General features: G+C 56.9%; 1 protein-coding gene across 3 annotated transcripts in view; it reads left to right on the top strand.

Annotated features, from left to right (window-relative positions):
* The window catches only part of GLI2 (GLI family zinc finger 2), a 255,721-nt gene that overhangs the window by 223,333 nt on the left and 18,006 nt on the right, over nt 1–14,382 (top strand). For all 3 annotated transcript variants that reach the window (XM_038564918.1, XM_038564917.1, XM_038564919.1), the window contains 3 exons: nt 8,435–8,636; nt 10,147–10,360; nt 11,636–11,758. In XM_038564918.1, the coding sequence (XP_038420846.1) occupies nt 8,435–8,636; nt 10,147–10,360; nt 11,636–11,758 (539 nt within the window). The remainder of the gene's footprint in view (nt 1–8,434; nt 8,637–10,146; nt 10,361–11,635; nt 11,759–14,382) is intronic.

Genomic DNA, 14,382 nt, shown 5'->3' with positions numbered 1-14,382 from the left:
GTTGCCCATAATATACCAAGGCTTTCCCTCCCGCCAGATACTATCTTCATTTCCCAGGGGTGCCTGTGGCCGCCTGACCATGAGCCCCTGGGATCATCACGGGGCCCCGCCTCTTCTCTGAGGGAGGCTAAATCCCCCCTCACCCAGCCAGTGCCATTCCACCTGCTGTTCCTGGAGCCCAGCCCAGAGATTCCCAGGGATCCAGGCCAGACAGCAGAGCTAGAAACCACTGCAGGGGGCAGGGTTATTCTCCTCCAGCCCTGCCTGGGAGGGATTTTCCACTCCCTGACGGTAGGGAGCACCCAGGTCTGCAGGGAGACCTGCCCTGGAGGGAAGTCCGGGTGCCTGCCCGGCTGCATGACTCAAGGTGGGCCTCTGCACCCCTCAGCCTCCTCCCATCCCCCAGGATTTCCCGTCCCCACCAGCCACTGCAGCTCCACCTTATTGGCTGGAGCAAAAATAAGCCTCTTATTTCCTCAGGCTTGGCTGAGATTTTGCCTCCTCTGGGACATCTCCCCAGATGCCCTCTCCCACTTCCCTCCTCTCAATCCTTCTTGTCTCTGCCTGCCCTACCCACCTCATATTTGCCGGAGCCACCTCATGTGGTTCCGGAACCCCACAGAGCCTTCCCTGATCCACCACAGGAGTGTCACTGGGAAGAGCCCTAGAGTCCTCCCAACACCGGCGCTCATCGGTGTTCTCCTTGTCATGCCCTGAGGGGTGCCATCCGCATCAGATTCCCGGGGCTGTCCCATCCCACTACCTTCCCCAGGGGATGGCGTTCAGTCCAGGACTAAGCGCAAATGTGGAGTGTGAGAAAAGGCCCGGCCCCCTAAGCACACCCCCCACGTGCCCTCCTTCTCTCAACAGCCCTCTGGTGCCCCCCACAGAAGTGGGGTGGGGTGTCAGCAGGTGGCAAAGGTAGGGCTCCAGTAAAGCTGTATGTACCTGCCGCTTGTCAAAATTAGAAACCAGACAGCAGGCACAATATAGCACTCAAATAGCCACGTCCAAGTGTCACATCCTCCCACAGGGCCTGCCTCCCAAGGCCTCGGTGGCTGGCACCAGGCCACCTGGTCAGTGGGCAGACACAGACAAACCATGGCCCAGGGGTCAAGTCAGGCAGGTGTCCTCAGAGGCAGGAGAGCCCCGGTCAGCAGACATGAGCGCCTGCCCACTGCCTCCAGGCAGCACCACACATCTGACACCCCAAGAGCCGTGGCCCCAGGGAGGGCCTGCAGGGCCAGATGTGTTCCTGAGCATCTGGGCAGAGCACAGTGCCCGTAGGGGTGGCCGTGGGGAGGGAGTTTGGGTTGTGAACCGCGGCCCGGCCAGGCCAGCGCCGCCTGTGCGCGTCCCCACTGTGGGAACTGGCCCGAGGTGCTGGGGCACTGAATGCGGCCCGCACCGCGATTCCCAGCCCTGCCTGCAGGTTGAACCAAACACGCTGTTGAGTTGGACCGCGCGTGTGAACGTGGCTCAGGGGCTGGCGTGCAGTAGCCGCTCAGTCAGTACTTGCTCCAGTCTCTTTCCGCCGGATTTCTCCTTCTTCTCCTGCGGGACTTTTGTCTCTGTGTACCCCGTGCCTAGCCCCGTGCCACGACTCCTCCTGGCCACCACCCCCTGCCTCCCAGGCCTGCCACATCTGGCTTGTCAGCCCTCCTGGCAGCCCCACGATTTGCCACCCCGGGGTCCCTCAGGCTCCATGCTGCCTGGCAGTGATCGGTCATCCCCTCTGCCCTTCTGAGTCCCGGTGGCTTCCATCACTCTCAGGGCCAGCGGCCTTCCCCTCCAGCCTCGGCTCCTCCGCCTTGCACACTGCCTCCCAGCGCCCCGCTCCACCTGCGGTCACCCGGCACCCTCCCAGTGCCGCTCTACGGGCTCGCCCAGCTCAGCCCTCCACCCAAAATCCAGCCCCAGCTTGACTGCATCAGCTCTGCTGGAGCTCCCACCCTCCCCCTCACTGGGTGCTGCTTCCTTGTTAACTGGGGAGCCCTCCATGTTCGGGAGCTTGGCTGCCAAGGAGCAGGCCCCGTGTTTGCAGAGTGACTGTGTGAGTGAGTGACAGTCACACAAAATCCTAGAGTGGAAAGATGCAAACTGGTTGGGGAGAGACTGGGCCGACTTGCAGGGAGCCGGGGAGGCGGCTGGGAACACGGCCGCTTTGTTCTCAGGGGTGCTCAGCATTTGGCAGCATCTGAGGCCGAGCCGGAGCATCAGGCGATGAGCTCACCAGTGGGCGTGAGAGCGTCCAGCTCACGTCGGACTCATCACACCCACCCACGATCCTTTCTCCACCTCTCCTCTTGGGAACGTGATTGGCTCCAGGGTGCAGAGGGAAGCTTCCGTGCTGGGCCGGAGCAGGCACATCAGTTTCTCCAGCTGAGGCCTGGGGTGGGGCTGGGGGATTTTTCTGAACCCTGAAGCATTTCAGGAACAGAGGATTCTTTGCCTCTGGTCCCAATCACTTACGATCCAAGCAAATCAAGAGTAGTGCAACGTGATATCCTGTATTTGTCATGACTTAATACAGTTTTTCTTTTCAACCCAGTTTGAATTACAACCGGAACCTTTGCTTCCGCTTTTAAAAATTTTAGGAATTTCTGTTCTGCTTTGATGCCCACATGGATGTGTTGTTCGTGTGCATCCCTAAGAGACTCCAGTGCTCAGAGCCCAGCCTCACCCCTCCCATAAACTGAGGAGCAGGGAAAACCCACCAGTTCTGGTGCTTTCTGCTGGTCCCAGCTGCATGGATCTGGGGAGAGATCTTCCCATCAAATTTCTTTTTGCTCAGACTCTCAACAGAGAATGGTGCAGGTTCAGAGCCCCCCTATGCAAGGGTCCTGAGACTCTCTGAGGACATGTGTGTTCAGTTAGAAAGCCTCCCATAAGCATGACCATGACATGGAAGCTCTGTGCAGATGCAGGGGGCCTCAAGAGCTTGTGCGAAGTCGAGGAGACTAGCCCTTCCTTCTCTCTCTGTTTCTCTTTCTCTCTCAGTCATTCTGAGAATAGGTCTTGAGCACCTCCTATATGCCAGGCATGGCTCTAGGTGCTAGGGACACAGCTATGCATAGTCGGCCAAGTCATGCCCTCGTGGTGCTTCATAAGCTCCATGGGCTGCTCTGTGTAAGCTCCTGGTCAGGACAAAGAATATCCCATCCTGAGGCCGCCTCACCTACGCCGCCTCCTTTCTCAGCTCTTTCCCTTTCTTTCCAGGAGGAGAGAACTTCCCAGAGGCTTTGAGGTGCAGAGGTCAGGTCTGCCGGACTGTGTGGCAACCTACAGGGAAAGTGTAGGACACAGGTGGCCTTATGTCCACATCCTCCAGGGCAGTGTCCCCAGCCCACTCGATAGCAAACCACCAGCACCATTTTTACCTGAGCCAAGTGCCATGGGCACGATTCTTTAATAGTATATTTTTAATATAGTCACCTTTGCAGATTAAATAAATAGATGTCAGAATAGAACTGATATTTTTTCTCATGTGAGAAACCTGATTGTATCTGAGGATACGTCCTGTCCCCGTGTCCATTAGGCCGAAAATAACCTCGTCTGGGTTGAGTACACATCCTACACTGAGGAAAACCCCAGGGCGGTGCAGGAAAGGCAGGGAGGCAGAGAGGCCTCTTGCTGGAGTGCACATCCAAGCCCTGCACTCCTCTCAGGACCCGGGGCCGGGCCGTGGGCAGGACCAAGGGCATCTCCCATGTCCCTCCCTTGCTGGGGGCTTCTCAGCCTCCTGGTGGTCGATGAAGGCCCGTTGCCTCCTGTTTTTAAAGGAGGCTGATTTATAGCAGGAAGAGTGGGAAGTGATGCTGTGCAGGGAGGTGATGGATAACCGGTCAGGGAGTCCAAGGCCATCACTCTGCCCCCCAGTTCTCTGGAGGGCCGGGAATTCACTGGTTGTCACCAGGGCCTTAAAATGGAATTCTCTTGTTTTATGCTGTTGAATATTGGTGATTTAACAGCAGAATGGTAGCAGCCACCGCCCCACCCCCTCCTCCTCCCACCGCATTGAGAAGATTGAAATGTTTCCGATTGAAATGTTGTCTGTTTACAGCCCATATTTCCTCCAAGCTGTATATTTTATTGTCATATTGACACTAATTTGACTTGGATGTCACCTCCGTTCTGACGCCCGTTCTTTATGCCGCCTGCGGGTCCAAGGGGGTTTTCAGAAACCAATTACATTGATCACACCGCAGAGAGGCAGGAGGAGCTGCTGGGGGGACTGCCCCAGAGTCCTCAATCTCTGGGCAGGGAGCCTGTGCCCAGCCTGCAGACAGGAGGGAGACTGAGGCACAGCAGGCCAGGCCACAGGTCCCGGAGGAGCAGGACTGGTGTGTGAGTGCAGGCCTGGGTTAAATGGTGTCTGTGGCTCGTCTGGTAAGCCTGCGCAAACAGCGCTGAGACGAGCATTACAAAGTCACTCTACAGGCCAGGAACCTGAGTTTCTTTGTCTGCATCACAGAACTAGGAAATGGTCAGCCTCAGCCCCGAGCCTCTGGGCTCGAAGCCTAGGTGTTTTCAATCCCTCCCCCCACCCCCCTATAAGAGGGGATGAGGGGCTGTGGAGAGCTAAGCGTGCGGCAGGTTAAACCCAATCCTCCAGTTGGGTTTCCTTAGAGCATTTCCTCAGTGAGTCCAGAAGATAGTGGGTGGGCCAAACTGTGCAGGAATGTTCCAGAACCAGTGGGGATTCAGAACCCACAAGGCTTGTGTCCTGCTGTCCCTGACCCATGCTCAGGACAGCATCTGGCCCAGGAAAGGCTCCTGGGACGTCATGCTGGGTCACCGGTCTCTCCACCGCTGGTGCTACACCTGCCCTGGCCAGGCCCTTTAGAGGCCAGGTCCTTGCATCCCTCCGGCTGCCCTCAGCCCAGGCTACTGGGTCCTCAGGACGTCCACCCGGAGCTTGGGTGATAATGCTGGCCACTAGCCCACAGCAACCCTGCAGTAGATCCTGTTGGCCCATCTTCCTGGTGAAGAAGCAGCTCAAAGGAGGTCCAGGGACTTGCCCAAAGCCACGCAGCTCAGAGCAGTCAAGGGAGGTCAGAACATGGCCTGCCTGGGGCCGGGGCCTGTTTTCAGATCTCCTGCTGTTTCTGGCTGCCCCAGGGACAGCAGCCTTGTCCCTGAGCACTCTGGAGTTACCTAAAGTGGTCCCAGGCCCCTCGCGGACCCTGCCCAGTACTGTGGGTACTGCTTTCATCACTCACCTGGGCAGTGAGCTTCACCAGAGGGCAGGGCCAAGGGTCTTCCCTGCTCACAGCCCGCATCATGTCCAGCCCCGCACCTGGCATACTGCCGGCCCTGACAAGGGTCGGAGGGGCGAATGAAGCTACATTTGGAATGAGCAGAAGACAGACCCTGTGGCTGAAGCAGGGTTCAGACGCCAGCGGCAACAGGCATGGGCAGCATCAGGCGTCGTCTGCCCAGGTGAGGGCCGGCTGGTGTCTGGTCACCCCGGCAGCTGACAAATCACAGACTCATCCACAGATGAATGGGCGCAACGGCTCCGTCAGTCCCCGGCCATAAATCACCGGAGAAGCCACAGGAAATGAGTGCCAGGATTTTCTTTCTATTTAGTAATTTATCAAGGGAAGAGGCACATTAATAAACATATTTCCCTTGAGGGGTGGGAATAACAGAGATGAATATCACTGTCAGATTTGGCCTGTTTCCTCTTGTTAGGGGTGCATGAGAGGGTGGGAATCCAAATATTAGCAGCAAAATCTTTTCTAAAAAATGTATTACACAGATGAGCGTATTTCTTCCTTTATGTGATGTGAGATCTTCCCTCCCACCTCACATTTCTCCATTTGCTGCTCGGTTCGTAAGTAATAGGAATCTTTGGGAAGATTCACTTTGGCGTCTTTGGTTTTCCTTCAAAGCGAGGGCTGACAAGGGGTGAACTCAGTAAAGGAGAACAAAGAAGCCGAAAGGAGTCCGGATGGATGGACGGATGAGTGAGTGCTTTAGTGACGAGTCGACTGCTGTGTGGCCCAATCGTGTTTTCTAGACATGCTGTCCTTTAGTATTGACATTAGGCCCACCTGCCTATCAAAACCATCCTCCTGCCCCCTGAAGAAGCTACGTTAACTCTCAGTTTCATTTTAGCAGATCCCCTGGGCTTTAGGCACTTGGTGCTCACCGGGTGCCCTCCCAATAACCCAGCGAGCCACGCTGCCCTGCTCCCCTTGTACAGGTGGGCAAAGAGAGGCTCGGAAGGCTGAGTAGTGTGCTCCAAGGCAAGAGCTAAGTGTTGGGTTCGGTGTGGCTGCTAGCACAACTGTGTGTCCCCACATGGTGTGTATGTGTGTCTGTCCAGCCCAGCTGGACAGAAGCAGTGTGCTGAGTGGTTTGGTGGCCAACCGCTTGATCTCCAGTCCCTGTCTGTATTTCCCTGGGTTGCACGGCCTTGGGCAAGCCACTTGTTTTGTCATTTATAAATGAGAATAATAATGACCCCCTTCCTTCTAGTGCAATTTACACTATTTAATACTTAAAAGGTTAAACAATTTAATACATGAGAGTGCTTAGAACAGTACCTGGCACCTTCCAGGCGGTCTGCAAATATTGACTTTCCATGGCTGTGCTTCTGCTCCCCCTCACCAGCAGCTCAACAGTCACTATCTCGTACTTGGTCTCACCACTGAGCCCGCTGTCTGTGAATGCATGTAGCAGTGAAAGGACCCAAGTCCCTCATGCATAAAGGCGGGCGAGCCAAAAGCAGCTGGAAAACCACACCAGTGGATGCAGGCTTGCCAACATGACACCTTTGGGAGAGAGGGGAACCTTCCCCAACCAGAGGATGTCAGGATACTTCCCCTAGGAAAGGGGTAACCTGCTGAGGTCTGAGCAGAGAGAGTAGGGATGAGCACTTCAGACAGGAAATCTGTATGTGCAAAGGCCCTGTGCGGGAAGGCAGGCGACCTGAGTGGAAAGCAGGAAGGTGGCTGGAGCAGAGCCTGGGACATGGGCAGAATGATGCCGGAGAGGTGGGCAGGGAGCACCCACAGGGCTGCCAGGCAAGACACCTTGAGGATTTGGGCCTTTTTCCTAATAGCACTGGGGAGCTCTAGAGAAGTGGGACCAGAGGGCCCAGAGGCATAATTTGATTTACACATTATGGAGCTCTCTCGGGCTGCAGTGAGGAATGTGCAATCCACATAGCAAATGGCTAAGGGCCCCAGGATGACCAGGGTTGATGGTAGGCTGGAAGGAGCTGGGGGAGGATGAGAGAAAGGGGACCTGTAGGCAGTTTGGGGGGGCAGCCTCAGTCTTGAAGGAGGGGAAGATGGGGAAGCATCTGGCCAACTCCCAGGTTCCCGGGTTCCCACTCTGCTGCTGTGTGGACGGAGGGTGACTGGTTGAGCTCAGCCCGGCAGGATACCTGTAGTGACCTGGAGCTACTTTTCAGACAGAATCTGGGGCCTCATCTGTCCTCTCCACAGCCTTGGATTGTGCTTATCCCAGTGGCACAGGAAGAAAGGGGCTTCCAGAGTTTGGCAGCTAAGGGTGAGGAGCTAGGGGAGCACCAGGGCATGAGTGCCCCCAGGGTCCAGCAGTGGAGGGGCAAGGAGAGCATCAGGGTATGAGTGCCCCCAGGGTCCAGCAGTGGAGGGGCAAGGGGAGCATCAGGGCATGAGTGCCCCCAGGGTCCAGCAGTGGAGGAGCAGGGAGAGCACCAGGGCATGATGCAGTGGGACCGGGGGTCTGCTGAGGCTTCTACAGGGGGCAGCTGCAGGCTCTGTGCACTCACACAGGCTGACTTTGCCCTAAACCCTTCTCGGGGGCTAGCCAGCACTGGGGATGGGGGCTCAGAGATCCACAGGCCATCAACCCTGCCCTTGGTGCCCACACAGCTTGGGAACAAGGCACTAACACAGCAACTCTGCAGCCAGGGTAACCTGCCGCCTCCTTGGAGGAGGAGGACCTGTGGGGTCCAAGCAGCTCTGAGCAGACAGAAGGAAAGAAGGCGGGTGTCATGAGCCCAGGAAGAGCCGAGCACAGGCAAGGTGTGCTCAGCAGCCACTGGAGCTGTATACAGGCAGGCCCTTCGTGAGCGGCCACCAAGCTGCTCAACGCTTATGGTTTGCGTGTGGCTCCCGTGCCTGCTCGTTGCCAAACTGGCAGTAAAGGCGCTAATTTATGTTCATTGAGATATTCTCTCACCCAGGCCCTGAGCTGTGCTGCTCCCACCCTGACCACACCATGCGCAGGTCAATCCCATTCTGTAGACCAGCAAACTGGGTTTGAGAGAGCCTCGGCCCCTTGCCCAAGGGCCCCCGGCTGGAAAGCGGCAGAGCCACGATTCTCATTAGACCGTCCTCAAAGGCCCCTCCTGCCATCTCCCGCCTCCTAGTCCCCCTGCCCCGGTTCTGTCCCCCTGCAAGCCCAGTGACGCGTGGGGTGGCTGTCCCCACAGTGTCGCGTTTCTCCAGCCCGCGGGTGACGCCCCGCCTGAGCCGCAAGCGGGCGCTGTCCATCTCCCCGCTCTCGGACGCCAGCCTGGACCTGCAGCGGATGATCCGGACCTCCCCCAACTCGCTGGTGGCCTACATCAACAACTCCCGCAGCAGCTCGGCTGCCAGCGGCTCCTACGGGCACCTGTCGGCAGGCACCCTCAGGTGAGCCCAGCCCGCGGGCAGGGGGCTGAGAATCCGGGGGCGGGCTGGGGGCCGTGGGGGGGGGGTGTCCACACTTTCAACCCCAGGAGAGAGATGGGACTTGCAGCTGTGAATCAGCGTGCTTGCAACTGGTTCATGAATTCAAAACCAGTAACGAGGACATTGAAATGTGCCAGTGTTTGTCTGTCTTCGTGTGCTCGTTCAGCCCCCAAACGCACTTTCTGATGTGAAAAGCAACATTTACCAGGCCTGGCATGAGAGATTCCATCACGAAACCAAAGGTAGCTTTCTTTGTGTTTCTGTAGGTGTCGTGGCTGTTGGCTAGTGCTGGGGACCATGTGGAGTGTGATAGTGACTTGGGTCCCCCAGGTCTCTGGGCAGGCAGTGGGCCTCCCGCTGTGGTCATAGCCTGGCACACCGGAACCTTGTGGATGCCATTCACCCTTGTGTCCCCACCCCCTCCTCACCCCCAGGCAGCCCATGGCTGTTTCAGGACTCGGACCCAACCACTTTGACTAAACTCATGTCCTCCCCACGATCCTCCTGAGAGAAGCCAGGATCTGTTAGGAATGTCGGGAGAGCCTGGCCCAAGGACCCAGGGATGGAAATGCTAACAAGTATGGGAGCTACCTTTTGCTTCATAAGCAATTACTCATAACCTCAGTGGTTTAAAGCAACAATAAGCTCTTCATCATCTCGCACTGTTTCTGGGGGTCAGGAATGTGAGACTGGCTTGGCTCTGGTGTCATGAGCCTGCACTGAAGACGTCAGCCAGGGCACCTGACTGACTTGGGACCTGAAGACTTGCCTGGGCCTGAGGGTCTGTTTCCAAGGTGGCTCACCCACATGGACGTCGGCAGGAGCCTTATTTCTCGTCACGGGGGCCTCTCTGTAAGGCTGCTTGACTGTCCTCCCAGCCTAGCAGCTGGCTCCCCTCCCCCACCCCCAGAGTGAGTGATGCAGGAGTGAGGGAGGAGGAAGCCACAAGCTACCTGTCGTATGGCTTAGGGTCGGAGGTCACCATCATTCCTTAGTATCCTATTCTAGAGGGTGGCCCATATGCAGATGACAGGAAGGGGCCTGGAAATGCAGTAGAGGTGAAAGAAGGGGGGACCATGTGAGCCGGAAGGCCCAGGCACCTTTCCTAGACAAAGGGGCATCAGAACCAGCCTCAGGGGCCCAGTGGGGGTGAGATAGTCTGGGAGTGATGGTACAGGGTGCATCTCAGGCATCAGAGCATGAAGGGCTGGGATGTGGGGATGAGATGGAGCCTGGCTCCTCCTGGGGGTCAGCCTGCTGGAGTGAAGGCTGCATCTTGGGGCAAGGCCTGAGGGCGAGCTCAAAAGGGAAAGCCTGAGATAGCAGGCAGTAGGGAGCCACGGCTGGCTCTTGAGCAAGAGCCAAGTAAAGCTGTGCTGGCAGTGAGATGAGCTGCACTCCCCTCCCAATCCTTGGCAGGGTTTCCTCTGCCCCCCACCTCCATCCGTGACCTGTCTGCTCTTCTTTACAGCCCCGCCTTCACCTTCCCCCACCCCATCAACCCGGTGGCCTACCAGCAGATCCTGAGCCAGCAGAGGGGCCTGGGCTCTGCCTTTGGACACACTCCACCCTTGATCCAGCCCTCGCCCACCTTCCTGGCCCAGCAGCCCATGGCCCTCGCCTCGATCAATGCCACACCCACCCAGCTCAGCAGCAACAGCAACTGTCTGAGCGACGCCACCCAGGTAGATGGGTGCAGGGAGCACAGGGTGGGTCACCGGGCTCTTGGGACCCCATAAGGGCTGATCATTGCCATTTCACTCTGGGAACTTGTGGAGGGACTCTGGGCACAGGTCTGGCTGGTAGGATGTCTTCTGGACAGAGGTCGTGGGATCAAAAGGGCTGGATGCCCAGTCAGGAGACCTGGGCTGGGTCCTGACACCCTCACTTTATCTTGGCATGTGTCCAGCCAATAAGTTCTACGGTTGCCTATTTAATCAACGTAATGGGTAGACAGAGAAATGTTAGAAGTCCGAGTCTGGCGGACAGAGCACTCTGTACAGTTTAGTTTTAGAGCATAAGTGGACAAAAGGCCATCTCAGTGGCAGGGCCTGCTAGCACAGTCCCTGGCACGTGGCAGGTGCCATTCCCGTTTGGTGAGTGAAGCCCCGTTTTGCTGATGAGGAAATGGAATAATAGAGAGAGTATTGGAGAATGGAGACGCACAGGCTTTGGCATCAGTCAGACTGTTTGGGACCCTGACTCGATGAGAGCTCTTTCAGCCCCGGCTAACACATGGGCCGAGTGGGGCCTGCCACCTAATTGGGTCATGGTGCTCATACATGAGCCTGTGTGCACGGAGCCCCGTGTGGACCTGGATCCTGGTTAGCATGAACGATGACAGTTCTTGAGATGGAGTGACTGCCCAGGCCAGTCACCTGGCAGGGCACAGCCCAGACGTGACTTCGTGCTGGGTGGGAGGCGAGACTCCACCCTGTCCAGAAGAGCCCCTCTTCCAGGATGGCCTCCCTCCCCACACCGGGGCTCCAGGTGGCCACCTAGCACCTGCCCCTACACAGTGACTGTCAGCTCTTGTCATCACCCAATACTTTGGCTCTAGCCCCCTTCTCCTAAGGAACTAGGCCCTTCTTTCCTGCCCCCTGGGCTGGCCCAGCCCTGTTCTCCACAGACTCTGAGCTGCCCCCGCTATTACGCTTTAAGACCCCCTGCTCCAGTGGGCTGAGCAGTTGAGGCTGTTGGCACAGGAGTGATGGTGCCCAGCATTTCCCAAAGAGAGGGTTTCTTTCCATGCCCGTGGAGGTGGGGGCTTGGAAGGCTCTGGGCTCTCCCCAGCTGTGCCCCTGGCCAAAGGACCAAGTAGGAGGCGCAGCTCCTGAAACTCCAAACATACATGTTGGCCCAGTCTATGTGGGGAGGATCCTGGAGGTCAAGCCCAGACAAAACTCGGGGTGTCCTCACCCTGCCCCTGTGTGACGGGCTCTCCTGCACCCCTCCCTCAGAACAAGCCGAGCAGCGAGTCAGCTGTGAGCAGCACCGTCAACCCCATCGTCATTCATAAGCGCAGCAAGGTCAAGACAGAGGGCGAGGGCCTACGGCCGGCCTCCCCACTGACCCTGACGCAGGTAACCTGTTGGCTGTCCCAGTCGTCCTGCGGCCGGGTCGGCGGACCTGGGACCTCAGCCCTGGTGGTGACTGGATGAAAGGACAGTTGCCTGCATGAATGAGTGAATCAGAGAGTGCGGGCACACCGTGAACTGTGTCCCCAGCACCCTGCACATTACATGCTCATCAAACATGTGTCGCATGAAAGGATGGATGGATAGATGGATGGATGGATGGATGGATGGATGGATGGATGGATGTCCAGGGCTGCAGCCATCTCCACCCCAGCACCTCACACGAACCTTGATCAGACTTGGTCGCTTGTGAATTCATAGCCTGAATGACTGTGGCTCCTGTCTGGTTGCCCCTCTCCCTGGAACTCCACCCTCCCACCTCGTGCCCGTCACTGCCACTTCACCCTTTCCTGACCCTCCTGGAGAACAGGACTCGCATCTGCCTCCCAGAGTCCACCTTAGCTTCTAGGTCATCTTGCCTATCGCCTACACTGCTCTGCAAGCTTTGGAGAGGTCACACTTGCAAGAAGTGCCTGATTTGACTCCATGTCACCAGGGTTTGCACAGGGACTGGTGTAAAGTAGCTATAAATTAGATTTTCTTTTCTTTTCTTTTTTTTTTTTAAGATTTTCTTTATTTGAGAGAGAGAGAGCAAGTGCATGCACTTGTGCAGGGGTGGTAGGGGAGAAACAGAGGGGAAGAGAGAGAGGGAAAGAGTCCCAAGGGGATCCCGTGCTGAGCGCAGAGCCTGATGTGGGGCTCGGTCTCATGACCCAGATCATCACCTGACCTGAAATCAAGAGTCAGATGCTCAACCAACTGAGCCACCCAGGAGCCCCGAAATAATATTTTCTAATGACTCGATGCACATTTGAGTCAGTGAGTGGCATGATGAGGAGAGACGGAAGGGAAGATGATTCTTGGCAGGAAGGTAAAGAATGGAGCCCAGGACTGGTCGGTTTTAGGGCTGAAACCCTGTGTAGGTCTCTTGGGAGATCCTGCCACCTATTCGGGCACTCTAAGACAGCAGGCAGAGACAGGCCCAGTCCTTGGGGCAAAGGCCTGCCCCGGGAAGGGCTTGGTGTGAGTGCTGACCCCCAGGTGAGCCTCCCACCCCCCAGGCCTCTTACAGTGCCATGGTCGCCATCTGTTACTACAGAATCACCAGCTTTGACACCAAGGATGCAGGGGACCTCCTGTCCCTGTCTCCCTACATCTGCCAGACCATCCTTTATCAAACCTGTAAACCATTGGGCATGCTCTGGGCACTTAATTTTTATGAAATATTGGGTCCTGTTATTGTCAGGCAAACAGAGGAGTTGGTGACAAATTCTTCTCCCCTCGCTGACGCCAAAGCATCTCAGCATGATGCATGGTAGGCACGAGGTTGGCCATCATCGGGGGCCGTTGAAATTGATGAGGACGGCACATATCCAGGGGAGATAAACATGCTGTAGCCGCGAAGACAGGCGCTGAGCCCCCGGGAGCCCCTGCCCTACCCCTCTAACCCAGAAAGGCAGCACAAAGCCCTCCTTATTGCCCCACCTGGCGCCTCACACGTGTCGTGCAAGGAAAGCCGTTTGTCACGAGAGGTTGTCACCGTGTCACTCAGTGTCCTGATTCAGTGACCTGGCTCATTTGCAAGGTGGATGGGCAGGCTTTCCCTTGGCAGGCAGTGCAGCATAATGAGCCCCCACTCTGCTTAAGCCCCCCGCACAGCGGGCGAGGATGACGCCTAGCTCCATCTGGAGGCCTGAGTGCACCCATCGCCCCTGTGCCATCTTCCACTCACACGTCCATCTGGCAGCTCGTTCGAGTCTTCTTAGAAATAAGCGGGAAATTAGGAGCAGCTTAGGAAACTACAAGTCTGTGTCCAGTTTTTGTGACAGTGTGGAGCAGGTGTAAAGGGGACCTCACAGGCCTCCCATTACTAAAGGTCCAGCGCTGTGCTTGTAACGTGGGCCTTGTGCTGCCCGTGGACTTAGGATACCACATGTCATCCTTTGCCTTTGCAAGGCAAGTGCATTAATTAAAGTGCTCTGAGAAGCAGCCAAAAGCTCCCCTGAGTGTAGGAGCCCTTCGCAGCCCCAGTGGAAAGTTGGGCAGGGCCTGAGTCTGCGGCCAGCCTGGGGAGCCGTGAGGCCCACGTCCCCACTCCCAGAAATGTACTCAGCGTTAGTAATGAGGCTAGTGGACAAGCTGCAGCCTCCGCCTCATGGTCTCTGGAGCCTATGGGGGCTGGGGCTCCCGATGGGGGGGCGGGAGGCTGTGTCCCTCTTAGTCTGAGCCCTCGATGTTTTACCCAGAGGCTCTTTTGAAAGACAGAATATTCCTGCTGTTTTGTAGATAGCATGAAATGGTAAGCAGCTCGTTCTAACATCTGCTTCTTTGCCTGGCTTTGCTCCTGAACCTGCCTAGTGAGCCAGCAGCATACTAGGGAGTCCTTGACATCCTGCGGAGGTCCTCACTGGGCCTCCGTCCCAGCTGGGCACATCTGGGCCTCCATTTTTACCCCCACTCCCAGCCTGCCCCTGTGTCCCCTGACCAGCTCTGTGTCAGCATCAGCTGGGGCGGGGCTCCCCGGGGATAGATCTCAGGCTGTGGCTCTTCTGGGAGTGACAGGCTTTGTG

This window comes from Canis lupus, chromosome 19 (genome assembly GCF_011100685.1).
Source record: "Canis lupus familiaris isolate Mischka breed German Shepherd chromosome 19, alternate assembly UU_Cfam_GSD_1.0, whole genome shotgun sequence".
NCBI classification, from domain to species: domain Eukaryota; kingdom Metazoa; phylum Chordata; class Mammalia; order Carnivora; family Canidae; genus Canis; species Canis lupus.
Note: the sequence above shows the minus strand (reverse complement) of the source record. Positions and strands in the feature narration are given on the sequence as shown.